The sequence below is a fragment of the Pieris brassicae genome, chromosome 7 (genome assembly GCF_905147105.1).
Source record: "Pieris brassicae chromosome 7, ilPieBrab1.1, whole genome shotgun sequence".
In the NCBI taxonomy this organism is placed as follows: domain Eukaryota; kingdom Metazoa; phylum Arthropoda; class Insecta; order Lepidoptera; family Pieridae; genus Pieris; species Pieris brassicae.
The window spans coordinates 10,490,120-10,514,720 of record NC_059671.1 but is presented as its reverse complement, the minus strand read 5'-3'; the positions used below and the strand labels follow the sequence as shown (position 1 = coordinate 10,514,720).

Here is a 24,601-nt window from a genome sequence, read left to right as displayed (position 1 = left end):
GTGTTGAGTTTAGCGGTGCTTGAAAATTTTCATCCAAACTTATTGTGATAATTTAAATCTTTTATTTTGGCCATGTTATATCAAAATTTTCTTTAATGACCTAAAACGGAAATTTATAAAGTGTCTAATATCCAAAATTGCAAAATACCTAATTGTTCAGGCTCCATATAAATCATGCCACATCGAGACACAGTGGCCGGAGATGCAAATTCCAAGTCTGCTGGCTCAAATATCAAATTCATTTTGTTCGTCATCTATAAGACAAAATTATTTATTAACATTAAAAATTAAAACATAAATTCATGATTTCATTTGATTATTGAAGTGAAACTTCTTTATCGGCGTTGGAAAAAAAATTACCGTCACATTTTTTGGTTACGAGTCTCATTTTTCACTTACTGTCATATTTTTCTTGTCCCTACCACGGTTGATTCGAAGAGATTCGGAGCCATTAATGACAAAAATTCTATGATAATAAAAGCCTTTTGTAATAAAAAACTTTATCTAATTTAACTTTATTTAACAAATTTTATGAAACTTGGATATAGATCATTTTTCGAAAAATAAGGTCATAAAGAAGTTTCACTTAGTTCGTTAGTTTAATATCTTATGTTATTGAACGAAAAATATACCGTACAGTGGCACGATGGAAAATGGTAGAACAGCGGCATGTCAAAAATCATTTTTACTAATGTTGTTATTGACTTTTAAAAGTTTATTGAATAAGAGTATAAGAGTGGAACTTTAATGTAATGTAGAAATTTTGCATGATTTTCATTTGGAATGCTTTTTTTAAATTCCGCAAACTAAGTATGTCAACGAATATCTATTTCAGATCTGTACGCTTCAATCTTTTAAAATTAATTTCTTTCATAATTTTTTAGGAATAGTTATAAAGTGTAATGCAAACAGTGGGTTTCATGATTATATTTACACAAAAAATTAACAGTAAGCGAGCGGGAAAAGTAAATTTTTAACTTCGACGAGACTTTTGACAGTTGCCAATGTCTTCCGGTATCAATCCGGATCAAATGTAACGCACATTTGATTTTGTTATGTAGCGTAGATATTCAAGAATAACATTTATTCAAATTAGCCGCGTATACGTTCGGTTTCGGAAGGTATTAAGTTTTTAATGTTGAATTTAATTTCTTAGTTTAATTATAATTTCTATTTAATTGATTAGTTTTTTTTTATAAAATAGGGGGCAAACGGGCAGGAGGCTCACCTGATGTTAAGTGATACCGCTGCCCATGGACACTCTCAATGCCAGAGGGCTCGCGAGTGCGTTGCCGGCCTTTCTAGGAAGAATAAGAATAAGTACTAAGAATTTGTACGCTCTTTTCTTGAAGGACCCTAAGTCGAATTGGTTCGGAAAAACTTCAGTGGGCAGCTGGTTCCACATAGCGGTGGTGCGCGGCAAAAATTGCCTTGAAAAACGCTCAGTCGTGGAATGGCGGACGTCGAGGTGATACGGGTGGAATTTTGTATTCTGCCTCGACGCCCGATGATGAAACTCTGCTGCAGGTATTAATCCGAACAACTCCTCTGAACACTCTCCATGGTAAATGCGGTAGAAGATGCAGAGTGACCCCACATCTCTACGCAACGCCAAAGGATCGAGCCGCTCGGAGAGGGATTGGTCATCGACGATTCGAACCGCTCTTCGTTGGATACGGCCAAGTGGAAGGAGCTGGTACAGGGGAGCCCCCGCCCAGAGGTGAGAACAGTATTCCATGTGGGGCCGTATTTGCGCTTTATAGAGTTGCAAGCGGTGGCCCGGAGTGAAGTACCGTCTCGCCTTGCTGAACACACCAAGCTTTTTAAAGTAGTTTACGGTTAATTACAGGGCGTTTTATCTTCATTCTGCACTCATTCGCATTATACATTAACAAACATATTTTTTCAAGTACTTTCGTATAAATTAAAAAAAAATGTATTTTATATCTTTGAGTATTTTATGAAATGAATATTAGTTTAATAATTAGTATTAATAATCATACCTTTTAATTACTCGTTGTAATAGGCATGGGCTTTATAATTGTTGTTTTATTATAAAGTAAAGATAAAATTACTTCGTATTCGCTATATTGTCGATAAGGAAGGAACAAGCGTAAAAGTAGACAAGGGCGGGTTCTAGGTTCTCCCCTGGTAAGGTAAAACATTAGTTCTAAGCTAATAACCTGTATAATCTCCCCGCTCATAAGGCACAGCTTCTTATTATCATCGAGCACTGTGTTCATATTCTCAATCCAAACCGCGTCCACTGGCCCATCGAATAAAATCCACTTTCGGTCTCTCGTTATGGACATTGCGTACTCACGGAATGCAATTGCTAGTACACCATCTGACCTGGAGGAATGTAAATTTCGAAATAACTAGTAATTATTAGATCATATATCACACACATAAGTAAAAATAGTGTCTAAGAAAACTTTGAAAGCAAATTTAAAATTTCAAAAATATGTGTATATATGTTTACTTCTGTACGGTATGTGTGAATTACCACGAACAATATAAACGATCATGTAAATGGTTTTATGAGAAATTAGTCTATAATTATTTTTTGGCATGTATGATGTACGTAAATAAATAAATGTTAAAAAAATTACCATTCATGTGATGCCGGATCAAAACATCCGTACAATTGTCCCATAGTGATGGCCTTGGGGTTGAGGATGCGGTATATGGCCCCAAACTCTTTATGCCGCGGTGGAGGCTTCATCAGCTGTAATGCTCGAAGGGATTCCGCGAGCGACTGGTACGCTTGTGTCTTACCGCCCATGGGCGGTCCTACTACCATAAACCCGTGGCGTACAAGCATCATTTCATAAATCTACAAGTTGGATGGCAAATATAATTCATGTATCTGCTATTCACGGCAACATGGAGCAACGGAAACGTGAAGTGATTATGCGGCAGTTAATGGGTCTACCTACTGGGTCCTACTGCGGCTTCCCGTGTGCTGATTACTACAGACCTGCTTGTAGTGTGAGTGTTAGCCTTCTAAGAATCGGTGTGGCATGTTTTTACCTCATTTGATTTGACCGATATTTGTTTTAGTTTAATTAATTAAGTCTTAAGACCGGCTTGATGGCCCCGGTTCGGCATAGACCTTTGTCTTTTCAGAGGTGTCTCATCGGGAACTGGAGAGGCTATTTCCATCACAAAAGTACTATAACCAAATATTCTATTGCAATCTGATTTTCCAGTTATACATAATATGGTAACTGTTTGGTAATTCAGTAAATAAACATCATTAATTAATGTATTTTTTCTGTCTACATTTCCATTTTTCTATATAATTTTATTATTCTATAGGATTTTGCATTTTCACATCACTTCATAATATTTAGGTGAAATAACATCACAAGTACAGTGAAATTTAATTTTCCTACCATTTAACCAATTACCGTCTAAAATTCGTAATATTAGCGCATTTAACCAGTTCAAAAGGACATTAAATGTACATATCAGGATGAACCTAGTAGGCTAAAATTAGGACGGATCGCAACGTGTATCTCGTCCGTATATATTAAGTTTCTCATGTAAATAAAAATATATTTTTTTGTAATGACAAATAAAGTTCTTTAAAATTACAATCAAGAATATTAGCCACTCACGCCATTTGTAAGTGTGACTTCTTATTTTTTGTATTTAATTAAAAACACTAAAACTAAGTTATACATTTACATTAGATTGAATAATTTAATAAATAAAAGTTGCTTAGTGTAGATTTAAAACCCACCTGTATGATCTTCTCCAAATACCATTCCGTTGGTTGCAGGTTGCGCTTTTCCAGTTCTTTATTGATACACTTCAAGAGTTCAGCTCTGTCCGGTTGGGGTATTTCCACTCCGGGAAAGAGATCAGAATAGATACCCATGAATAATGGCACGTCCTGCAAATGAGCAAGCAAAATACGTTTTACTTACGAAAGAGCAGTGTTGGCCTAGTGGCTTCAACGTGCGACTTTAATCCATGGGGTCGTAAGTTCGATCCCCGGCTGTGCACCAATGGGTTTTCATTCTATACGTTTTACTTACGAAAGAGCAGTGTTGGCCTAGTGGCTTCAACGTGCGACTTTCATCCATGGGGTCGTAAGTTCGATCCCTGGCTGTGCACCAATGGGTTTTCATTCTATGTGCTCATTTAACATTAGCTCAAACGGTGAAGGAAAACATAGTGAGAAAACCGGCTTGCCGTAGACCCAAAAAGTCGACGGCGTGCGTCAGGTACAGAAGGCTGATCACCTACTTACCTTTTCGATTAACAAATGATCATGAAACAGATACAGAAATCTGAGGCCCAGACCAGACCCAGACCAGTTTTTGTCTTAATCTTCTTTTTCTTTTTTTGTAATTAAATATTGATAAAATGCAGAGTTAAGTATCTAGAAAATAATATAATAATAAATAGAATATAGAGGAAATAAAAAGTATTTTAGAGGCAATACAAAAAGCAATCAATCAAAAAAAAACTGATATACAGGAAATGAAAGAGGATATAATAGAAACTATCAACCGTAATATAAATGAAAAATTTAAACATCTAGAAACCAAAAATGAACTTTTGGAAAAAAAAATGGAATTACAACTAATAAAAATTAACCAGTTAGAGAGAACAATTAGGAGGAAAAATCTACTCTTTTTTGGAGTGGAAGAAAATGAGAAAACTTACGGCGACTTACAAAACAGAGTTTATAAACAATATTTTAATGTGTTAGGAGGCTTGATAAAAGAGCAGAAAAAGCAGACCAATAGTCCTAACGTTTTCTACAGTTGGACTCAAAGTTTATATCCAAAAAAATAAGAAAACATTAGATTCTACCCCATGCTACATAAAGGAAGACTTCCCTCCAGATGTTCTCAATAAACGAAAACAATTACAAATTGAAGTTAGCAAAGAAAGAAAACATGAGACATTGGCGATCCTTAAATATGACAAAATAGTATGGTTGAACAACCGAAACCAACAAATTTTAAAACCAAGAACGGATAAAAATAAGAGAAGTCCGTCAGAATCTCCCGAATCGTCGAGAACCAACCATAAAATAAATAAGACTATTTACCAGCACGCGAGAAAGTTACAGCAAAAAAAAATATATCCAGAAAATTGCTTAGCTAAATCAACCACTTCACATTGCTCTCCAAATGCCATCGCAACTCAATCCCATTTGACACAAATAATATAATACAATAACAATAACCTGCGCCCTCTCCACCTCTCCCACCACGGCCGGTCCCCGCGGGAGAGCCAGACCACAACCCTCCACTCCATTCTCTATTTATCTGCACGTACAATGTAAGATCATTTCTTTCAAATGAGAGACTTATTGAGTTTAAAGAAGCTTTTTCAAAAATAAAGTATGATATCATCGGGCTTTCTGAGATTCGAAGAATAGCATATAATATATTGGAAGACCAAGAGCATATTTTTTTGTCACTACGGCCAAACTAAAGGGTTTTATGGCGTCGGTTTTCAAATAAGGAAAACCTAAAACCATATTTTGATAGTTTTATAGCAATCATCAGTCAAAATCAATCAATCAAAATGAGTATGTGTCCTAAATTTAGTCTTTGTAGACGCACATTTTTCAATTATTCAAGCACCAATACTCCTACTAGCGACACTAATGATACAGGGATGTCGTTGTTTTACGACCAAATCCAACACGCTATTGATCAAAGCAACAAAATCTTGATTCTGATGGGAGACTTCAACGTTTGTATCGGTCAGCAGCAAAAAAATGAAGTACGCATTATAGGTCATTATAGTTATCTCAAAACAGAGAGAGATGCAGCCAATTGGAGGAGGCCTTCGATACCTGTATCTGTACCTTTAATTTTACGTAGTGACAAACTCCTAAAACAATTCCAAAAAAACACAGGAAAACAATAAAATAGGATTACATTAAATTACATAGGATTAAAATAGGATACCTTACTATAGCCAACATACGTTTCTTGTTAAAAGGCTGTTGTGGCAAGAGACTGAACCACCGCTCTCCTTTGAATTGGCTATACTCTGCACTAAAGAATATATAATATACTTGTTAGCATCATTCATAAAAACTTTGTATTTACAGTACCTGTGACAAAAACTTTGGCATGTTGACGTCAATAATGGCCCTTAATACAAGTTGGGCCTCATCCTTTTCAGGATAGTTCTTCTTGAGAGCCCCAGACGCGAGTAGAACAGACTTCACCGCTCTCATTCCATAATCGTAATGATTCTGCGAAGATAACTGCTCCGAACATAGTTTGTACGCCTGGACTATCTTACGAGCCAATCTAAAATATTTTTTATGTTAATTATTTCAGTCCGACACAAATAATAAAGGAAAACTAAAACGACTTCACATAAATGGTCAACCAATTGCCTCCAGATATACATTTTTCGTATTTCAAAAATATGGAGTATTACCTTATTTGGAATAAGGAGAATCAGATAGATTCAAAATCATCGCTAGACTTCTAGTCTAGGCATTCCGAAACAAACATATACACTTACGAAATTTAGCACACGTGCTTGTTTAAACTAAAAAATAACCAATTCCAACAATAACACATACATACAGGTCAATCTGATAACCCTATTTATGAAGAATTAACTCACGGTCCAGCACAAACGAATCCGTTGGAGTAGAGCGTGATCTCTCCAATCATCGCGTAGTCTGGCACCATCATGGCCACCGTACGGAACAGCACTTTCAAGTTATCTGGCAATTCTGTACGTCCAGCATATCTGAAATGCACATTCAACAGTTTTTACACATGGTAACCTAAAAAAACGAATGATTTAGAAGACTTTTACCCCGGATTCATAGTAATGAAGACAGAACAGGTAGGATTGAGGCTGATCTCCGTGCCCTCAAAGATGAACCGCTTATCCCGTCGTAAGATCGCTAGCTGGATGGAGAGTATCTGCTGAGCCACCACTGACAGCACTTCCAGCTCGATACGGTTGAACTCGTCAAAGCAGGCCCATGCGCCTGACTGAGCAAGGCCCTGAGGAATTATCAATAATAATAATAAAGTCAAAGTCAATGTTAGCGAAGAATTACAAACTTACCGCCGAGTTATGAGTCATATAAATTGTTTGAACTGGAGAAATCAATCCCAAATCATCCCAGATCATTTAAATATTCGTCAAACTTATAAAAAGCTTTATTGATTAATTTACATTTAACGAAAGCTTTGAATTTATATAGTGATAATTCTCTAATTTGGTCTCTAATCTCTAGTTTGCTGTAAAAATGAATACAATTTCTATATAAGGAGTGGTTTACCTTCTAGGGCCTGATTGGTCGTACGCTTAAACTGTTCTGTTCGAGTTTTCGAGTATTATACTGATGAAAGTCACCATTTGTTTTAAAATCGTTTTTTTGTACATACATACAACAAGGTTTTAAGATACCGACTCCCTTGGGGAAACACAACAAATATCCCGAACAGCCCGCTTCTGCAGCACAAATATGGATTGAACCTCTGCATCAGCACCCCACATTAAAATACCGTACGACATAACGTAGTGAAAGTATCTATGATATACAGCTTTAGCCGTGTCTTTATCAGTAAGCTGTCGGAGCTCAGCCTATTCAAAAGAGTCTAGTATATCTATGCCCACTAGAGTTTACTATCTATCTGCAGTAATTGTACCTTTCGTTCTAAAAAAAGTATGCGCGTGTACTATTGTACACACATAAGAAGTCAAACTTCTTTATGACTTTATTTTTCGAAAAATTATCTACTGTATGCAATTTTATAGAGATTGGTTAAATAAAGTTAAATAAGATAAAGGTTAACAAAATGCTTTTATTAGGTCTTTACATATGAAATTGGCGTTTTGTCGTACTTGCCACTTTGACCTCAAATACCTCCTCTTTGGTTAGGAATTTCAAATTCAAATTTGTACAGCTATTTACTCATGTATTTGTGCTTCGATGACCGTCATTGATTTGTTTTTTTCTGTTTGCGTCACTCATTTTACAAAATGGAAAACTTAAAGTATCGCATTGTTTACGAGTACGAGTTCCGCCGTGGCACTAGTGCTGCGGAAACGACTCGAAGGGTGAATGATGTGTATGGCGGTCATGTTGCAAAAGAAAACACAGTTCGTTTTTGGTTCCAACGTTTTCGTTCTGGAAATTTCGACCTGCAGAACAAGCCCCGTGGACGGCTTGAGACCCATGTTGATAATGAAGTATTGAAGTGTGGAAGCGGATCCATCGAAAACCACGTCCGAGTTAGCTGCAGGCTGCGGTGTTAGTGATAAAACTGTTTTAATTCACTTGAAACTAATTGGGAAGATTAAAAAGCTTGAAAGGTGGGTACCCCACGAATTGACTGAAGCAACCCGGCAAACGCGCGTCGACTGCTGCGTTACATTACGAAACCGGCACAATAATGAAGGTATTTTAAACCGAATCATTACCTGTGATGAAAAATGGATTCTTTACGATAATCGGAAGCGCTCAGCGCAATGGTTGGATTCTGGCCAGCCAGCCAAATCCTGCCCCCAAGCGAAAATTAACCCCAAAAAAGTTACTTGTTAGCGTTTGGTGGACTAGTGCCGGTATTGTTCATTGCAGTTTTCTCAAATCTGGCCAGACTATTACGGCTGATGTCTATTGTCAGCAATTGCAAACCATGATAGAAAAGCTAGCGGCTAAACAACCTAGGCTGGTCAATCGCTCCACGCCACTGCTACTTCAATTGGAATGTCTAAGACATCCTCTGTACTCCCCGGACCTTGCTCCATCAGATTACCATTTTTTTCGAAATTTGGACAACTTCTTGCAAAAAAAAATTTAACTCTGATGGGGCAGTCCAAATCGCCTTCACAGATCTTGTTGATTCCCGTCCGACTGTTTTTTTAAGTAAAGGGATCAATGAACTACCTATGAGATGGCAAAAGTGCATAGAAAACAATGCTTCATACTTTGATTAATTAAATATATTATATTTAAAAATATTCGACTTTTTGTTCCTCCCATACAAAACGCCAATTTCATATGTAAGGACCTAATATTATCATAGACATGGATACAAATAATAAAACTATTTCATTTTACCTTATTACTACTAAGATTATTACAGAATTTCATTAATTCTAATAGATTTATTACTATCAATGTTATCGTTATTATATATTTTTGTTATTCATGGCTTTGAATCTCTTGAATCAACCATGGTAGGGACAAGAAAAAGATGGGACGTAACGGAAAAAATGTGACGCGTAACCCAAAAATATTGCGCGTCACCAAAAATGTGACAGAATTTCTTTTTAACGCCGTATAAAGGAAAGGAAGGAAGTGAAACTTTCACTTCATATTGACATAATTTTTTTATTAATTATTGTTAATAATTTTTCGTAACATATACTATAATTACCTACCTATGATTTAGTACACAAAATCAACATACCTTGAAGAATTTTCCGAGGGCTTTGTAATCTAAACCATCGGAACAGTTAAATACTACACATTTCTTGGCGACAGCTTTGGCCAAGTCTTTGGTTGTTTCAGTCTTTCCAGTTCCAGCTGGGCCTTCGGGAGCTCCACCCAGGTTCAATTTAAGGGCGCTCATAAGGGTCCTAATACAATCCAAATAGTTAAAACATGTAGAAAATTACAGAGAGTGCCTGACCGAGCGAAGCGTATCAAATATCAAAACGTCAATCTCGACCCAACTCCATATTCGGACTCGCCTGTCTACCATATGCCGACAACGAATTATATTAAATATATTTCGGCCATACAATGCCCAGAGGCGATGAGGACTTGGAGAAACTGATCGTGGTTGGTAGCACTGAAGGAAATTAAACACGTGGCCGTTCACCAACCAGATTGACCGATCAAGAGCAAGAGTTATCGTCCTCAAATTTGTACACAATAATAAGAGATAATAAGAAAGGCAGTAGACAGAAACTGGTGGAAACAGATTGTCCGCTCCAGATCTTTCCTTGCTACACAATTTCTCCATATTCAAAATAAATGTCTTAATTTTACCTGCTGCAAACCTATTCCAAAATCGTTTATACCTATAACACCTATCAGTAAGCGGCGTGGCGACGAGTCTGCCAATGTTTCCAAGGTACTCGAACCCATACTCAACATCTGTAGTGATCATGGAGCAGGTCATGCGATCACCCCGCCAGTAGTAACGCAATTGAGAGATCCAATTAAAATCTGTTATTTCTCTAACTCCATGTTCTTCCATCTCTTCTAGAATTGAACGACCTGCAAGGAAATATTCATTCAGTCCCAATATTTTATGCCCTGTAGCCCTACAGCCTTTTAGGTCTGGGTCTAAGATTTTTAATAGGTAAGCAGTCATCAGCCCTTTGTGCCTGACACACGCCTTCGACTTTAAGTCTATTGCTTGCCGGTTTCCATGTTAGTACAGGATTTGAACTTACGACCACAGATTGGGAGGCACGCTGAAACCATTAGGCAAACAACAAGAATACCAACTAAATATGCATTTCCTATTTTATTATTACAAATTGTTTATTGTTAACTATAAATCAAATCATATTCAAATAGGTAATTCTGCGAATTTTCCTTGGTTTATTTGATATTACTAACTTGTAATAATGAAACCAAGCACACGTATCTTTAATAATGATTGAGATCATCATCATAACATTTACGAATAGTATTTTTATGTTAAAATTCGTACACGTTACCGTGTACGTCGAGTACGATCAGTGCCTCGACGGTGATTCTGTTCCCAGGTTCGAGATCTCCTTGCACAAGGTAAACCAATCCCGTGATCTGCTCTGTGCTGTGCGCAATCAATTCGGGAAGACTGTTGCTCTTGATCGCTTCAATCGCCTGATTAAACAATATTTTATGTTATAGGAATTTCTTAACAAGCTACAATTTATATGTAGTTTCATTGTACTTGTAAAAAAAATATTTGCACATTCAACGCGAGGTCAATATCAATAGAACCTAAACTTATTAAATTAAAAGCAGCTCTTATATGTCAGTTTATGCGAGGTAAGCCGATTAGGAGGAAATATTATAGAAGACGATGCATGTCATGCCATGCCAGGCCAGGCCAGACTCTTCTCAAGAAGAAATTCTTAAATTCTATGAATACTAAGCTAAAGCGGGCAACTGTTTCTCTATAAACTATATATGTAATATTTATGGGATATTTCACTGCACAACAGGAATACCAAAGGCGCATGAGCATTCCTAAATTGAAGAATGCCGTGGAACAGGATTTCACCCGTTCTTCTATATAAATATAAATACTTATCTACTGCTAAGTCTTGTGTCGTATATGTGTATGTATTTTTAGGGAATAAAATAAAGCTATATTATTATTATTACCATTGTATACAAAGCAAATTTATAATGAATTCTAATGTTACATGTTATTTTAAACAGTCAATAATCTAAACACAGAAGGTAAAATTTACAGGATTTTTTTATATGTTGCAAAATTGTACAACTGCATAGTCTTCTAGCCTTAAAAAACTTACCTCTGAGGTATATTCAACACAGGAGCCGGCCTGTACGATTTGCCCTGGCCAGCAAAGAACCCACTCGGTCCTTTCAGATGTAGGATACGCGGTAATCGCCTCTGAGGATACGTCCCGAAGGCTCACTATCATCTGCTGCTCTAATTGTTGGAGCCAGCGTTCTACCATGCCCTGGAATAAGAAAGAATAATGACTAGACTGTTTTAATTGGATATCATATTTTGGTACAAATATTTCAAAGAAACTTTTGAAACAAATTAACCTCCCGAGTGAATTGAAGTTAAAAGTAGTTTATTTTCCCAAAGTTACAGTACTGACTTTGGCATCAGCAGGTTGAATACTCGTGGACAGCGTCACGACCTCGCCCTCAGAAGATGTCATGCCAGTAATCTCTCCAGCAGCGTTGAACTCCAAAGTGTAGATGCCTTCGAAGCACTTCTTGAGGTGAGGCTGGACACGCATTGGGTCCTTCGTTTCGGACAAGATCTCTAGTAGCTCGTCGTTAGATAGGAAGAAGAATCTAAAATTATTGTAGAAATGGATTACCATGGTCTGTATTGTCAATGTTAACGCAGTAATTTTAACCGTCCTTCAATACATTTGTGTTAAATCAATAACATCTTGAACATTACAAATATTATATAAGGACCTTGTCTTGACAACAAAATATCGGACTTGATTTATGATAATAAAAAAAAACATTTTTTTATAGAACAGGAGGCAGGAGGTGTATGGGTGGAACTCGCATTCTGCCTCGACGTCGGATGATGAAACTCAGCCGTGGGTTTTTGTTAGAACAACTCTTCTGAACACTCTCTGTGTAAATAAACTGAACACCAAGGGGTCTTACCTAGGGAAGAACAGCCTCTTCTTTTCAAGGTAGTCATTCAATCCCCTCTGAATGTCATCCAACAGGGCATTGCTGTATCGTAACTTCTTAAGAAGACCCGGGAAGTCAGTAGCACTTAGAACCATTGGGTCCTTTTGCGTCGCGGCCATTATCGTTCGCCATTCCTTGTCCACATCTCTGAAGTTCCTCGCTTCGGTGGGCATTTGTCGCATTATATCTTCGGATGAAAATATCGGCTCTAGATACATCCATGTTGCTTGACACTGGAATTGATAACATATATTAAATTCACAAGTAAGACGAAAAGTAACTGCCCCTAGTTTAGTATGGGCAAACCACTTTGTCTGATAATATTTCTCCAATATTAGTGAAACCAGGAGCAGTGTTAGCCAAGTGGCTTCAGCGTGTGACTCTCCTCCCTGAAGTTGTAGGCCCGATCCCCGGCGGTGCACTAGCAAACTTTATTTCTACGAGCGCATTAAACATTCGCTCGAACGGTGAAGAAAGTCATCGTATAGAAACCGGCTTGCGTTAGACCCCAAAAGTCGACGGGGTGTGTCGGGCACAGCAGCCAAATAATAACGAAACAGATACAGAAAGGCCCAGAACTAAAAAGGTTGAAGCGCCACTGATTAATTTATTTTATTTTTGTCAGTTAAGCCAAACAAATAGGCATTCAAAATATAGTTTTAATTCGGTCAAGTTTAACAATATGTATAATAATAAATCAGGAAATTAATCATTGATTTTATATATACCTAGACATATACTGAAGATTATAACAAAACTATTAATTAAAAAATACACAAGTAAACATGCTGTTAAAATGTTATGTGATTGCATTTTTATTATTAAATGGATTCTGGCCTTATAAATATTGTAATTACCTGTAACCACTGATCCAGTATATCCTGCATACTTATGAGTTTTTCCTCCCAAGCGACCATGTCAGCTTCAAACGCCTTGACGTAGGGTGAACCACGCATGGTCTGAGACTTCAGGATGTGGTCATCCAACTGTTGTTGGACGTCATCCAGGCCTGTTAGGATAAAGGTTCCTGTGTCTCTGGAATAGATTTAACCGGTTAAAGTTTCACGTAATGTTGAAATTTTATTATATTTTGTATTATTGTAAAACTTATAGCTAGTATAAAATATATATATATATATATATATATATATATATATATATATATATATATATAACAAAAAACAACTATACCACAGATATAACCAAATATGGAATACCTATATGAAAAAAGTTTACGAAAGGTCAATAACAATTATTCAATACATTTTAATAATTCATGATAGTGATTTAGAGCTATAGGTATTCTTAATACTCCTTTTAAGATTACGCGTTGGCTTAAATAGCCTTTATCATTGTTCGTTTTATTTCCGGGCTGAACGATACAAAACTGTAATTTTGGCCTAGTTGTCGTCAATGAGAGGAATTTTATATATATATAAATATATTAAATAAGGAGTTTCACGATATTTTAGAAGATAAAATGAAAAAATAAAAGTACCTATAGGGCACAACTTCGAACTTGACTCCCACCCACTCTTCCTTCATCTTCAACAAGTTCTTCTCCAGCGCGTACTCTTTGGAGGCATACTGTTCAATCTCTTCCAGCTGAGCTCCAAATACGTGGACCCCTTGCTCTACCATGTCTGCTAAGGTCGCGTCTGGTCCATGAATAACTTCAACACCCACAAGGTCACTGATTTTAGCCCAGTGACGATCACGCATGCCCTAGTTATCGTTAAAGTTGTTAAAGTAAAAAATTCAAAAACTCGACTTTTGGGTCTAAGGCCAGCTGTTTCCCACTCGATGTTTTCTTTCACAGTTCCAGTGAATGTTAAATGCGCACATATAAAGAAAGTTGTTGCACAGCCGGGGTCAAACCTACGACCTCAGGGATAAGAGTCGCACGCTGAAGCCACTAGGCGAACAGTAAATATAGTATTCATAAATAATAGCTGTAAATTTAAAATAAGATTACGTATAATGTAACACATGAATTATATTTTTTTTACAAGTTGTAAACCTACTAACTTTGTAGGATTGACTTAAACCAAAGACATGTTAAGGTAAACAGTCTGTGAGGAAAGAGATCCAGACATCACTGTCACTTATTATGAAACATTACAATTATATAAGTTTTGTAAAAAAATGAAATGCACACGCATAGCATAACTGCAACGCCAGTTCTCTTCCCGTACCGATTCTGTTAAATACTATGTAACGTTTCACTGATGCAACTAAGGCAAGCATGACATTTTCAGAGACAAATTGAGTTGCGAAATACCGGAAGAAAAACAGACGCAAATATGACTAACCTTATTACAAATAGCACATAGTACAGGAAGAAGGACTTTAAACTTCTCGACTTTGTTCCGCACCATATCAGCTATACGCTTAGCTCCGGGGTACTCAAACAATTGTTTGCCCAACTTATACAGCAGCTTCCACCACGCTTCCACGTCCTCTGATATCTGCTCAGCGTCCAGCCCCAGGAATGGACCGTGGTACCTTTATAATTAACGAGATGATTCATACACAATTTTAAATGAGTGAGATTATCTTATATAAAAGACAGATTTCGTACAAAGCAACCCTTTTGGCATTATACAGTGTAGAATTAAATCACATAAGTCACATGTATCGTTTCGACAATATAGTAAAATAATTATATTTTTTCCTAACAAATGTACAAAACAAAAAGTTTTTAGCAATTGTTTTAATATCTGTGGCTGTGTAATTCTAATGGTATTATAACTCTAACGCTCATATCAATAGCCATCAAAGCCCCACAGCGACCATGTTAGATATCTTGGCTTACACATTGAAAGTGGATTAACCTGGAGGCAAATGTAAAAAACAGGACCTACAGGTAAAGTACAACAGCCTTTACTGGATGCTAGAAAGGAACTCAAGACTTTCTCTACATACCAAACTCCTTATATATAAAGTCATCCTAAAGTCCATTTGGACATATGGCATCCAACTCTGGGAGAGCGCAAGTAATACCACCATATATATACTCCAGCGACAACAGAACAAGATCCTAAGAGCAATTGCAAAAGTCCCATGGTATATAACCAACAACGAACAATGAATCGACTAACACGACACCATATTCTAGAGCTAGAAGATCAACAGTAGTTCTAGGCAGAAGATGAGTACATTCTTTCAATGGGAAGTCCACATCACAGCACCACAGAACAGACTCGCTCATAGCCTCAGGGCTGATTGCAAATAACCGCAGAAAGAAAATAAAAAGAAAAAAATCCAGTAGTATTATAATACTAACCATTTTTCATAGCCATCATAAAAGTCATACGCCGTATGCCACAACTTGTGAAAGGGGTCGATACTGTTCAACATTGTTTGCAGACTGAAGTACACAGACACTTCTTGGTCCAATAAAGTTTCCTCACTAATTATATCTTCGGCTTCGTACTTGTCACTCTAAAAAAACAGTTTCAAGCCGTTCACAAGTCAGAGTATTACCTCTGACTTGTGAACGGCTAATAATAAATGAGCAATTCATTATTACAAATACAACATTCAGATTTTACATGTAATGTAAGTGTACAAGTAGATAAAAAAAATTAAAATACACCCAAAAATAAAGTATAAATTAACAAATATCTTTACAAGAAAATCAAAAATATAATGGCCCATGAGGGGATCGAACCCGCGACCTTCGCGTTATTAGCACGACGCTCTAACCAACTGAGCTAATGGGCCGATACGTATGGTTTTGAAAAACGTATTTTAAAATCTCGTGTTTAACAGTTAATATTAATATGAACACTGCACATCATGTTTTCAGACTATATAATAACAATAATAATAATAGCCTTTTATTTCAGATACTTTTACACTTGAACACATTTATATTATTTTTAGATATTTGTGTGTGCCCTTTTTTGGCAAATGCTTCCTTTAAACCCCGTCACTCCCGTCTGCACAGTGCCTACCACGTGCTGTTTCCTTAATTTGGTATATCCACCTTTTAAGTTGTCTTCCTCTTTTTAGTTTATTGTACCTTGGGCACCTGTTTAGTACATTTTTGCTCCACTTTTCTATTCCTCTTAAATTTATTTATTTTTATTGTAAGTTGTATTCTTTATTTTATCTATTATTTCCTTCCCTATCATACATCGTTCCATCAATCTTTGACACACCTGTAGCTTTGCATTCTGTTTAGTAGGCGCCCAAGTTAATCCATTTATAAGTCCAGGTCATATATATATACAAGTATTGAAAAGTTTTCAATATTTAATACCTGCCTTATTTTCGACCTTCATTTTACACAAATCTTAGCAGAATTGTAAATTCATATCACTGTTAATCCTATTTTAGGGTCTTAGATAAACAATATCTTTATAACGCTATATTTAAATTTAGCATTATAAAAATCGATCCAATACGTATCTTCTTTTCCTGATAAAGCAATTTTAAAGTGATCGAAATTTTTCCGATCATATTAACAAACTAGAAATACTTGAAGGAGGTTCACAATTCGTGTAATTTCTTTCTTTTTTACCAATACTTCGCTAAGCTCAGACTTTACAATAATTTCGTCAAGTGTTATTTTCTATTATATACTGTTTTATATAAGGATTGAAAAATGGGGGCGAGGATGAGGGATAAGTGGAAGAGTTTAGAGGAAGCCTTCACTCGAGTACCAGTTTTAAACAAAATGACATGGACATAATGTAATCCTGTTTATATAGTACTCGAATAGAGGCTATTTTAAAAATTTATTTACTATTTTACATATAACAGACTCCTTAAAAATACTCACCATCAAATTGTTGAATATTTCATCGACTTTCCCAACGACATCTTTTAGTAAATCCAAATTTAGTAATGGCGGATCATATCTTCTAAACATCTCTAGATCTTTCTCGTGCTTTTTGAGTTTCTCCTCGAATATGGCTTTGCGACTGCGCAGTTTGTCTTCCGCCATTTGCTTTTTAGTGTTTAGAGTTTTCAGTGTGAGATCTATGGAGTCTTCCATGTCCAATGGCCAAAGGAACACTCGAGTGTTTAGGTTTATATCTTCAACTGGAAGAAAAGTTTTGTACAAGACTAATAATAGCCGGACCCTGAGGTCGTGCGTTCAAAGCAGGGCTGTGCTGTGATATTTCGTTATATAATCTAGTTGTGCGTTTCTTAAATAAATATCGTGATCGTATTTTAGCGAAAAAAAGATATTTTAGTTATGTATCTCTACATCTGCATATACATTTGAACAATATAATAACAACAATAATAACAATAATAGTTCACTGGTAATTTTTATGGAAAACTGGATCTTGAGTCTATAAATACTAACAAGACAAATGCGCATGCTCCATGAGAAAGAGGACATGATCTGCTGTGGTACGGGACTTCTCTCGTAATTCAAAGAGTGCACAATCCCTGCATTCGAGTATATAAGCCAATAGCTCTACCAACTGAGCGGTTGTTTCTGGACTCTCGGATGCGCGTGCGGCCATTTCTTCGTATACGTTGCATATCCTGAAACATTATTAGTAAATAAGAAATGACGATCAAAACAAAACTTGTAGAGAAATCAAGTCTCGCAACACAGTTCCTTTCCCGTAAAAAGTTGTGAGATTCATATCTCACATCCAATATCGAGTCGACTAATTCAGCCCCTACTTAAGGGATTTTCTTTCTTAAGTTACGTACTTAGCTAACCTGACAACATCTTATACCGACAATATCAATATTACAAATCTTTTATGTTATAAATAATAACACTGACTTCAGGCTTCTCATTTTGCCCACAACAAAGTTTTAACATGGTCTGAACTTTTTTCCTCTCTGCCGCTTTTTAGGTTCGACTTGGCGGGCGCACTGCGGTGTTTCCAGATGTTAGAATTTAAACGGTATAAAAAACTATAAATATTTGGAAACGATGGACGATGTTGTTACAGAGCCTCTATCAATTATTTCAATAACATACCTATTAGTATAATATAAGAATAATGCTTTTCGAGATTGTAGGAATATTTTAAATGTCCCTTATAAACATAGACTTTGCATACCATGGCTAATATAATGCTCTGAAAGCGAACTATGGCAATCCTACCATATTTCATCCAAAGGTCATTTTACTAATTTTGTATATTTTTATATAATGCCTATATCAGGTGATGGTAAAAAAAACTCATTTAACAAAATTTAAATTTGATGGACGTGCTTAATAAGAATAATTTTGATAGTTGAGTATAGTGTTAAAACATCTGTTTAAGAAAGCATTCTTAAACTATCCTAATACGAACATACCCTCGATTCCACTTCCGGTTAACAGAAATAAAGTGATCCACAATGTATTGCCGCAAGCCATTCACGATATCCCATATAACATCATTAATAGGACCACAGTCCAACATAATCATATTTAATGGAATGTCTCGGCGGAGAAAGAGTATTTCGTCTCGGAGAGACTCATACGTCATTATACGCGCTGAAAAGTCCTAAAACAAAAAAAATATTTCCATCTAGAAATAATTTTGACGTGACCTTCATTAAGATATTCGTTATATGGGGTTAAGATTACATATTCCTAACTTATCTTTGATTTAATATTTCGAATTGCTCTTTATGTGGTTTTCCATATTTATCCGGGTTTTAGAGAATAGAATAAAAAAATTAAATTAAATTATTTTATATAATTTTTTTACTGGTTGACTGTATTTAAATCAATTCGTTTGTTTTTATATTTAAGAGTATTTTTTTTTAATTTAATTCAAATCCAGTCAAAACATTTATTTCAATTAGTTTTTAACTTATGTACCATGTATTTATAACAAAAAAAAACTACTATACTAAAATACAATGCCTTTGCATTACGCAAAACTAAACATGGACTTAACAAATCATTACACATTTAACGCTTCGGAAATGTCATTTTAAAAATCTCCGCGTCATAGTGGAGAAAAACCGCGTTATATGGGGAAAGGAAATCGCGTTATAGGGATATCTGTCATGAGATAATCTTAAGCAAAGCACGACTTAGTTTGTAGTTAACCTTTAGATAAGGCGGCGGTTCCAACGCGAAGAATCGAAGCAGCTCCTCATGAGCTGATCCATCCAGAAGATAGTTGTACTCTATAAATCGGTTCAGGAAGGAAATGGGACCTGGTTTGTTGAGTGCGAAGTGACGAGTGCATTTGTTGATTATCTCCGTCATGTAGAGTTCGTCTGGGTATACCGCCATCAGATATGGCTGGGGACGACCAGAACCTACACACGACAAACATTATTCATCAAATTATAATGATGTCTTTTATGACAGTTTCCTAAGTAGTTCGAAACAGAAAGTCTAGAATTGTATCGAGAATTGTATTCACAACAGTAGACAATTAGATATTGTTATAGGTAGTACGTTTATCGAAGAGTGTTAGTCTAGTCTCTAGAGCGATTATCACCTAAATATCTAAACGTGTTCGATTTGTGGCTCTCACGAATTACTTAACCAATTGACATTCATTTTATGACACCGGCATGAATCAGACGCAAATGCTTTCAAGAGTCATAAACTAAGAAGCTAACTACGCATAAATTCTGAATATTTATACAACCTATTTTTATTTCTAGGCCCTCTACATATTAGCCTATCAGGCACGCTATTATGCACTCACATAATATGCCGAGAATCTAGGCTGCAGGAGAGTGTCAAATCTCCCCTTTTCTAAAAAAAGACTTTGATTGCTTAAAAGGTGTGGCGTCTCCCGCTGGGCCCGGGCGATAACTAATCCAGAAATATCCACATGATATTTATGGGCGAGTTGGAGCCCGCTGGCAAGCGAAACCGGCGTTACGCCTTGTGCTTTGTTAAGGTAACATAACCAAAACCTTTACTATAGAAGCAATAATAGTACTTTAATTATATGGGAGTACTATTGAATAAATTCTTAAATAATTTTCGCAAATTCATAATTTAAATAATTTGACGTTAATTTAAATAATATTAAAGCCACTAGATCTCCGCCAAATTGTGTCCTCTGTTTTTAGTTCCTTATATAAATAATGAAATAGAATCGGGTTTATATTCATAGAAGAAGGTTTTGAAAGGACTTTAAATTCTATAAATTAAAATTAATACCTATTTCCCTTGGTCACGGCATCACGAACGGCTGGACTGATTTCGCTAAATCTTTTTTGTTGTGTTTGTTATTGTCAGTAGATATGTAAGATAAAATTAAGAAAATTGCGCGGAAATTTAGAAAATTTAAGAATTACCTATTAAGTAATCATGACTTTTGTTACGATACCAATTTTTTTATATCAGTGCATAGCGCTCTTACAATTCAAACTTATTTTTATGTAACCTTACGGCGTTTGACATAACATAGACAGAATGCGTGTTTCAAATATCTTTAAAGAGGACGTAAGAAAAATGAATATCGTTTAAAACAAATGCTTCGATCTGAGTTATAATATTGATAAAATACATATAAAATAATTACGTTACTAATTGTTTGTGGCATTAATCTTGAAAATCCATGTTTTTATATGGCCAGTTATATGTCGCCTATTCCCATGTGGGAATACCAAAAAAACAAACAAAGAATGTTGTATATCATAAAGCATTTTAGTTAATTATACCACTACAAAATCAATATTAATAGTTAAGACAGGACAATGTCTGTCGGGTCCGCTAGTAACAATTCAATATTCTTATAAATCAACATCAAATTCTTGTAAAATAATTTTTAATCAAACAGAAGAGCGTATTACCTGGATACATAATACTGTCGACGCTGGGTAGCTGGTGATTCACATTGATAATAGAGTGGATCCACTTAACAATAAGCACTCGCATCTGTTCGAGAGTTGGATCAAAGTTGAGATGGATGGATCCAGCTTGACCCACCACTTTGATGCGTAGGAGTGGACACTTTATGAACGTGTAATCCTGGTAATCTTGGCCGTAATCGTTGCCCTCCTAAAACGTACTCTTGAATCAGCGTTGCCCGACTTTACGTAAATATAACTAATTAATTATTGTTTATAAGTAAATAGGGAGTCGAAAAAATATATTGGCAAATTAGTCTCCTTCACGTACAGTCATAAAGGATCAGATTAGACGAGAATGTGTACTGTTCCTCGCTCAGGGGATGTTTTAGTCAATAAAAATATTATGTTCTGTATTTATTATCAACCCGAGTTAATAAAAATAAAATAATTTAAATCTGAATGGATGTTATGTTATGTAACTACATACCCAGTAGTACGTAAAGTATAGAGTTGTATAGAAAACTACATACCCAGTAGTACGTAAAGTATAGAGTTGTATAGAAAACTACATACCCAGTAGTACGTAAAGTATAGAGTTGTACAGAAAACTACATACCCAGTAGTACGTAAATTATAGAGTTGTATAGAAAACTACATACCCAGTAGTACGTAAAGTATAGAGTTGTATAGAAAACTACATACCCAGTAGTACGTAAAGTATAGAGTTGTATAGAAAACTACATACCCAGTAGTACGTAAAGTATAGAGTTGTATAGAAAACTACATACCCAGTAGTACGTAAAGTATAGAGTTGTATAGAAAACTACATACCCAGTAGTACGTAAACTCTAGAGTTGTACAGAAAACTACATACCCAGTAGTACGTAAAGTATAGAGTTGTACAGAAAACTACATACCCAGTAGTACGTAAAGTATAGAGTTGTATAGAAAACTACATACCCAGTAGTACGTAAAGTACAGAGTTGTATAGAAAACTACATACCCAGTAGTACGTAAAGTATAGAGTTGTACAGAAAACTACATACCCAGTAGTACGTAAATTATAGAGTTGTATAGAAAACTACATACCCAGTAGTACGTAAAGTATAGAGTTGTATAGAAAACTACATACCCAGTAGTACGTAAAGTATAGAGTTGTATAGAAAACTGCATACCCAGTAGTACGTAAAGTATAGAGTTGTATAGAAAACTACATACCCAGTAGTACGTAAAGTATAGATTTGTATAGAAAACTACATACCCAGTAGTACGTAAAGTATAGAGTTGTATAGAAAACTACATACCCAGTAGTACGTAAAGTATAGAGTTGTATAGAAAACTACATACCCAGTACTACGGAAAGTATAGAGTTGTACAAAAAACTACATACCCAGTAGTACGTAAAGTATAGAGTTGTATAGAAAACTACATACCCAGTAGTACGTAAAGTATAGAGTTGTACAGAAAACTACATACCCAGTAGTACGTAAAGTATAGAGTTGTATAGAAAACTACATACCCAGTAGTACGTAAAGTATAGAGTTGTATAGAAAACTACATACCCAGTACTACGGAAAGTATAGAGTTGTACAGAAAACTACATACCCAGTAGTACGTAAAGTATAGAGTTGTACAGAAAACTACATACCCAGTAGTACGTAAAGTATAGAGTTGTATAGAAAACTACATACCCAGTAGTACGTAAAATATTCAGCAAAATGATTAACACTGCGCTCGACAAGATCCCGGATTTGCTTTGACATCAAACCGTGAATACATCTGCAAAATAATATTACAAGGCTCAATATTATTGAACAGATGCTATTTATGGCCTTTAATAAAATATTGTCAAAGTCATCCTTTATTTCTTTGTGGAACCAGCTGCCCATTGATGACTTTCCGAACTAATCTGACCTAGGGCCTTTCAAGATATGTAAAAATCTACAAAACTTACTTAAAGAATTCCTCGACTTCAAATGTTGACGCTTTTTTCTTCTTAGAGACATATATTGACCAGTGCTTTCTCATCTTAACCATTGTGTCGGCCACGTCAATTAACCAATTATCGACTAGATCAGCCCTTGTCTCCGCACAGAGCTTGTTAAGACGGTCCGTGAAGTCTGTTGGGTATTGTGGAAACGGGAGACCTTCTTGCATTTTGTTCATATCACATATGTATATATTTTGGTACCTATAGGTATATCACAGCTAAAGTCAAAACATATACCTAATATTCTCTTATATATAAATATAAAATAACTGAATTCGAATTCGATTGTTATGTTAAACTTGAAGCTTGTTTATAATGTATTTTACACAGATATACTTATATAAAAACATTTGTGATAAATACGTTCTCATAAATTATTTTAGGTACTACTGTTACTGTTTATAAAACATATAATATTTGTATTTCTTATTTTTATTTGCGCTATTGAAATCTTAAAACCGGGGACGACACTTATAATCTGCCTTTTGACCAAACCAAAAACAAGTTTTTTTTTTAAATTAAGCCTTAATGCTATACAATTTAAGTCGATGTATGCATCATAATAGGTCTGCAACATATTCAGTGTCATAAACTGCAGAATACGAAAATGAACAAATAACCTTTCATGCCAAATCCGCCTGAGTTCCACAAGTACAGGATTCCCTTCGAAGTAGCGATAGCTCATGGCCTGTTTGGCCCTCACGGCGCTCGTGTGCCAAGGAACAGGCGCACGGACAATCAAAGCTGGCCAAAGGGATGGTATGAATGCTATGTTCAACCTCGAACGCTCGGATGGATCTTCTAATATGTAGCTTAGGAGGCATCTGAATCATTTGAAATTATTCTAAAGTCAAAGAGCTTTAATCTTGAAGCTAAATACTTTTTTGTTGTACATATAATAGAAATAGCAGGATATTTTACAAATACAGGACAAGTAAGGGAATTATCTAACCCAATCAATTAATTTCTTAGAAACGAGCAATCTAATCGCAATTTTCAGACACGTACAAATTTTTGGTTTTATTCACAACATTAATACTAATATTCGTGGAGACAACTATTGAATTGTAACTGTGCTTGTATTTTTGAAGTGAAACTTGTTTATCGCGTTGGAAAATTCCGCCACATTTTTCGGTTACGCGCCGTCTTTTCTTGTCCCTACCACGGTTGATTCGAAGAAATTCGAAGCCATTAATAGCAAAAATATATAACGATAACAATGCAATGAATGACAGAATTTCATTAATTGTAATAATTCTATCACACTTAATGAAATTCTGTAATAATCTATATAAGTATTAATAAGGTAAAATGAAATAATTGTATTGTCTCATTTAACTTAATTTAACCAATTTCTGTAAAGTTGATAATTTTTCTAAAAATAAGGTCATAAAGAAGTTTCACTTTATACGTGAGTACACGCACACATTTTTTTAATTTAGTGAAGTTTAAAAAAAATAGTATTTTGTACGTCTAAGAGCTTAAGAAACTTT

General features: G+C 35.5%; 1 protein-coding gene and 1 non-coding gene across 2 annotated transcripts in view; both read right to left on the bottom strand.

Moving 5' to 3' along the window:
- LOC123711850 (dynein axonemal heavy chain 3) overlaps window positions 1-24,601 on the bottom strand; it is a 55,149-nt gene that overhangs the window by 26,841 nt on the left and 3,707 nt on the right. Inside the window, exons 7-31 of the mRNA XM_045664688.1 lie at window positions 23,729-23,932; window positions 23,073-23,309; window positions 22,810-22,897; window positions 21,119-21,326; window positions 19,407-19,621; window positions 18,662-18,852; window positions 17,703-17,887; window positions 17,169-17,431; window positions 15,666-15,823; window positions 14,692-14,884; window positions 13,878-14,104; window positions 13,237-13,414; window positions 12,350-12,612; window positions 11,818-12,019; window positions 11,500-11,670; window positions 10,693-10,840; window positions 10,045-10,243; window positions 9,429-9,597; window positions 6,817-7,010; window positions 6,619-6,747; window positions 6,092-6,293; window positions 3,749-3,901; window positions 2,613-2,836; window positions 2,184-2,352; window positions 149-254 (exon numbers count right to left, since the gene is read on the bottom strand). Of these exons, the coding sequence (XP_045520644.1) occupies window positions 149-254; window positions 2,184-2,352; window positions 2,613-2,836; window positions 3,749-3,901; window positions 6,092-6,293; window positions 6,619-6,747; window positions 6,817-7,010; window positions 9,429-9,597; window positions 10,045-10,243; window positions 10,693-10,840; window positions 11,500-11,670; window positions 11,818-12,019; window positions 12,350-12,612; window positions 13,237-13,414; window positions 13,878-14,104; window positions 14,692-14,884; window positions 15,666-15,823; window positions 17,169-17,431; window positions 17,703-17,887; window positions 18,662-18,852; window positions 19,407-19,621; window positions 21,119-21,326; window positions 22,810-22,897; window positions 23,073-23,309; window positions 23,729-23,932 (4,676 nt within the window). The remainder of the gene's footprint in view (window positions 1-148; window positions 255-2,183; window positions 2,353-2,612; window positions 2,837-3,748; window positions 3,902-6,091; window positions 6,294-6,618; window positions 6,748-6,816; window positions 7,011-9,428; window positions 9,598-10,044; window positions 10,244-10,692; window positions 10,841-11,499; window positions 11,671-11,817; window positions 12,020-12,349; window positions 12,613-13,236; window positions 13,415-13,877; window positions 14,105-14,691; window positions 14,885-15,665; window positions 15,824-17,168; window positions 17,432-17,702; window positions 17,888-18,661; window positions 18,853-19,406; window positions 19,622-21,118; window positions 21,327-22,809; window positions 22,898-23,072; window positions 23,310-23,728; window positions 23,933-24,601) is intronic.
- Trnai-aau lies at window positions 16,032-16,105 on the bottom strand. Its single transcript has one exon. It is a non-coding gene; the product is annotated as a tRNA-Ile (tRNA).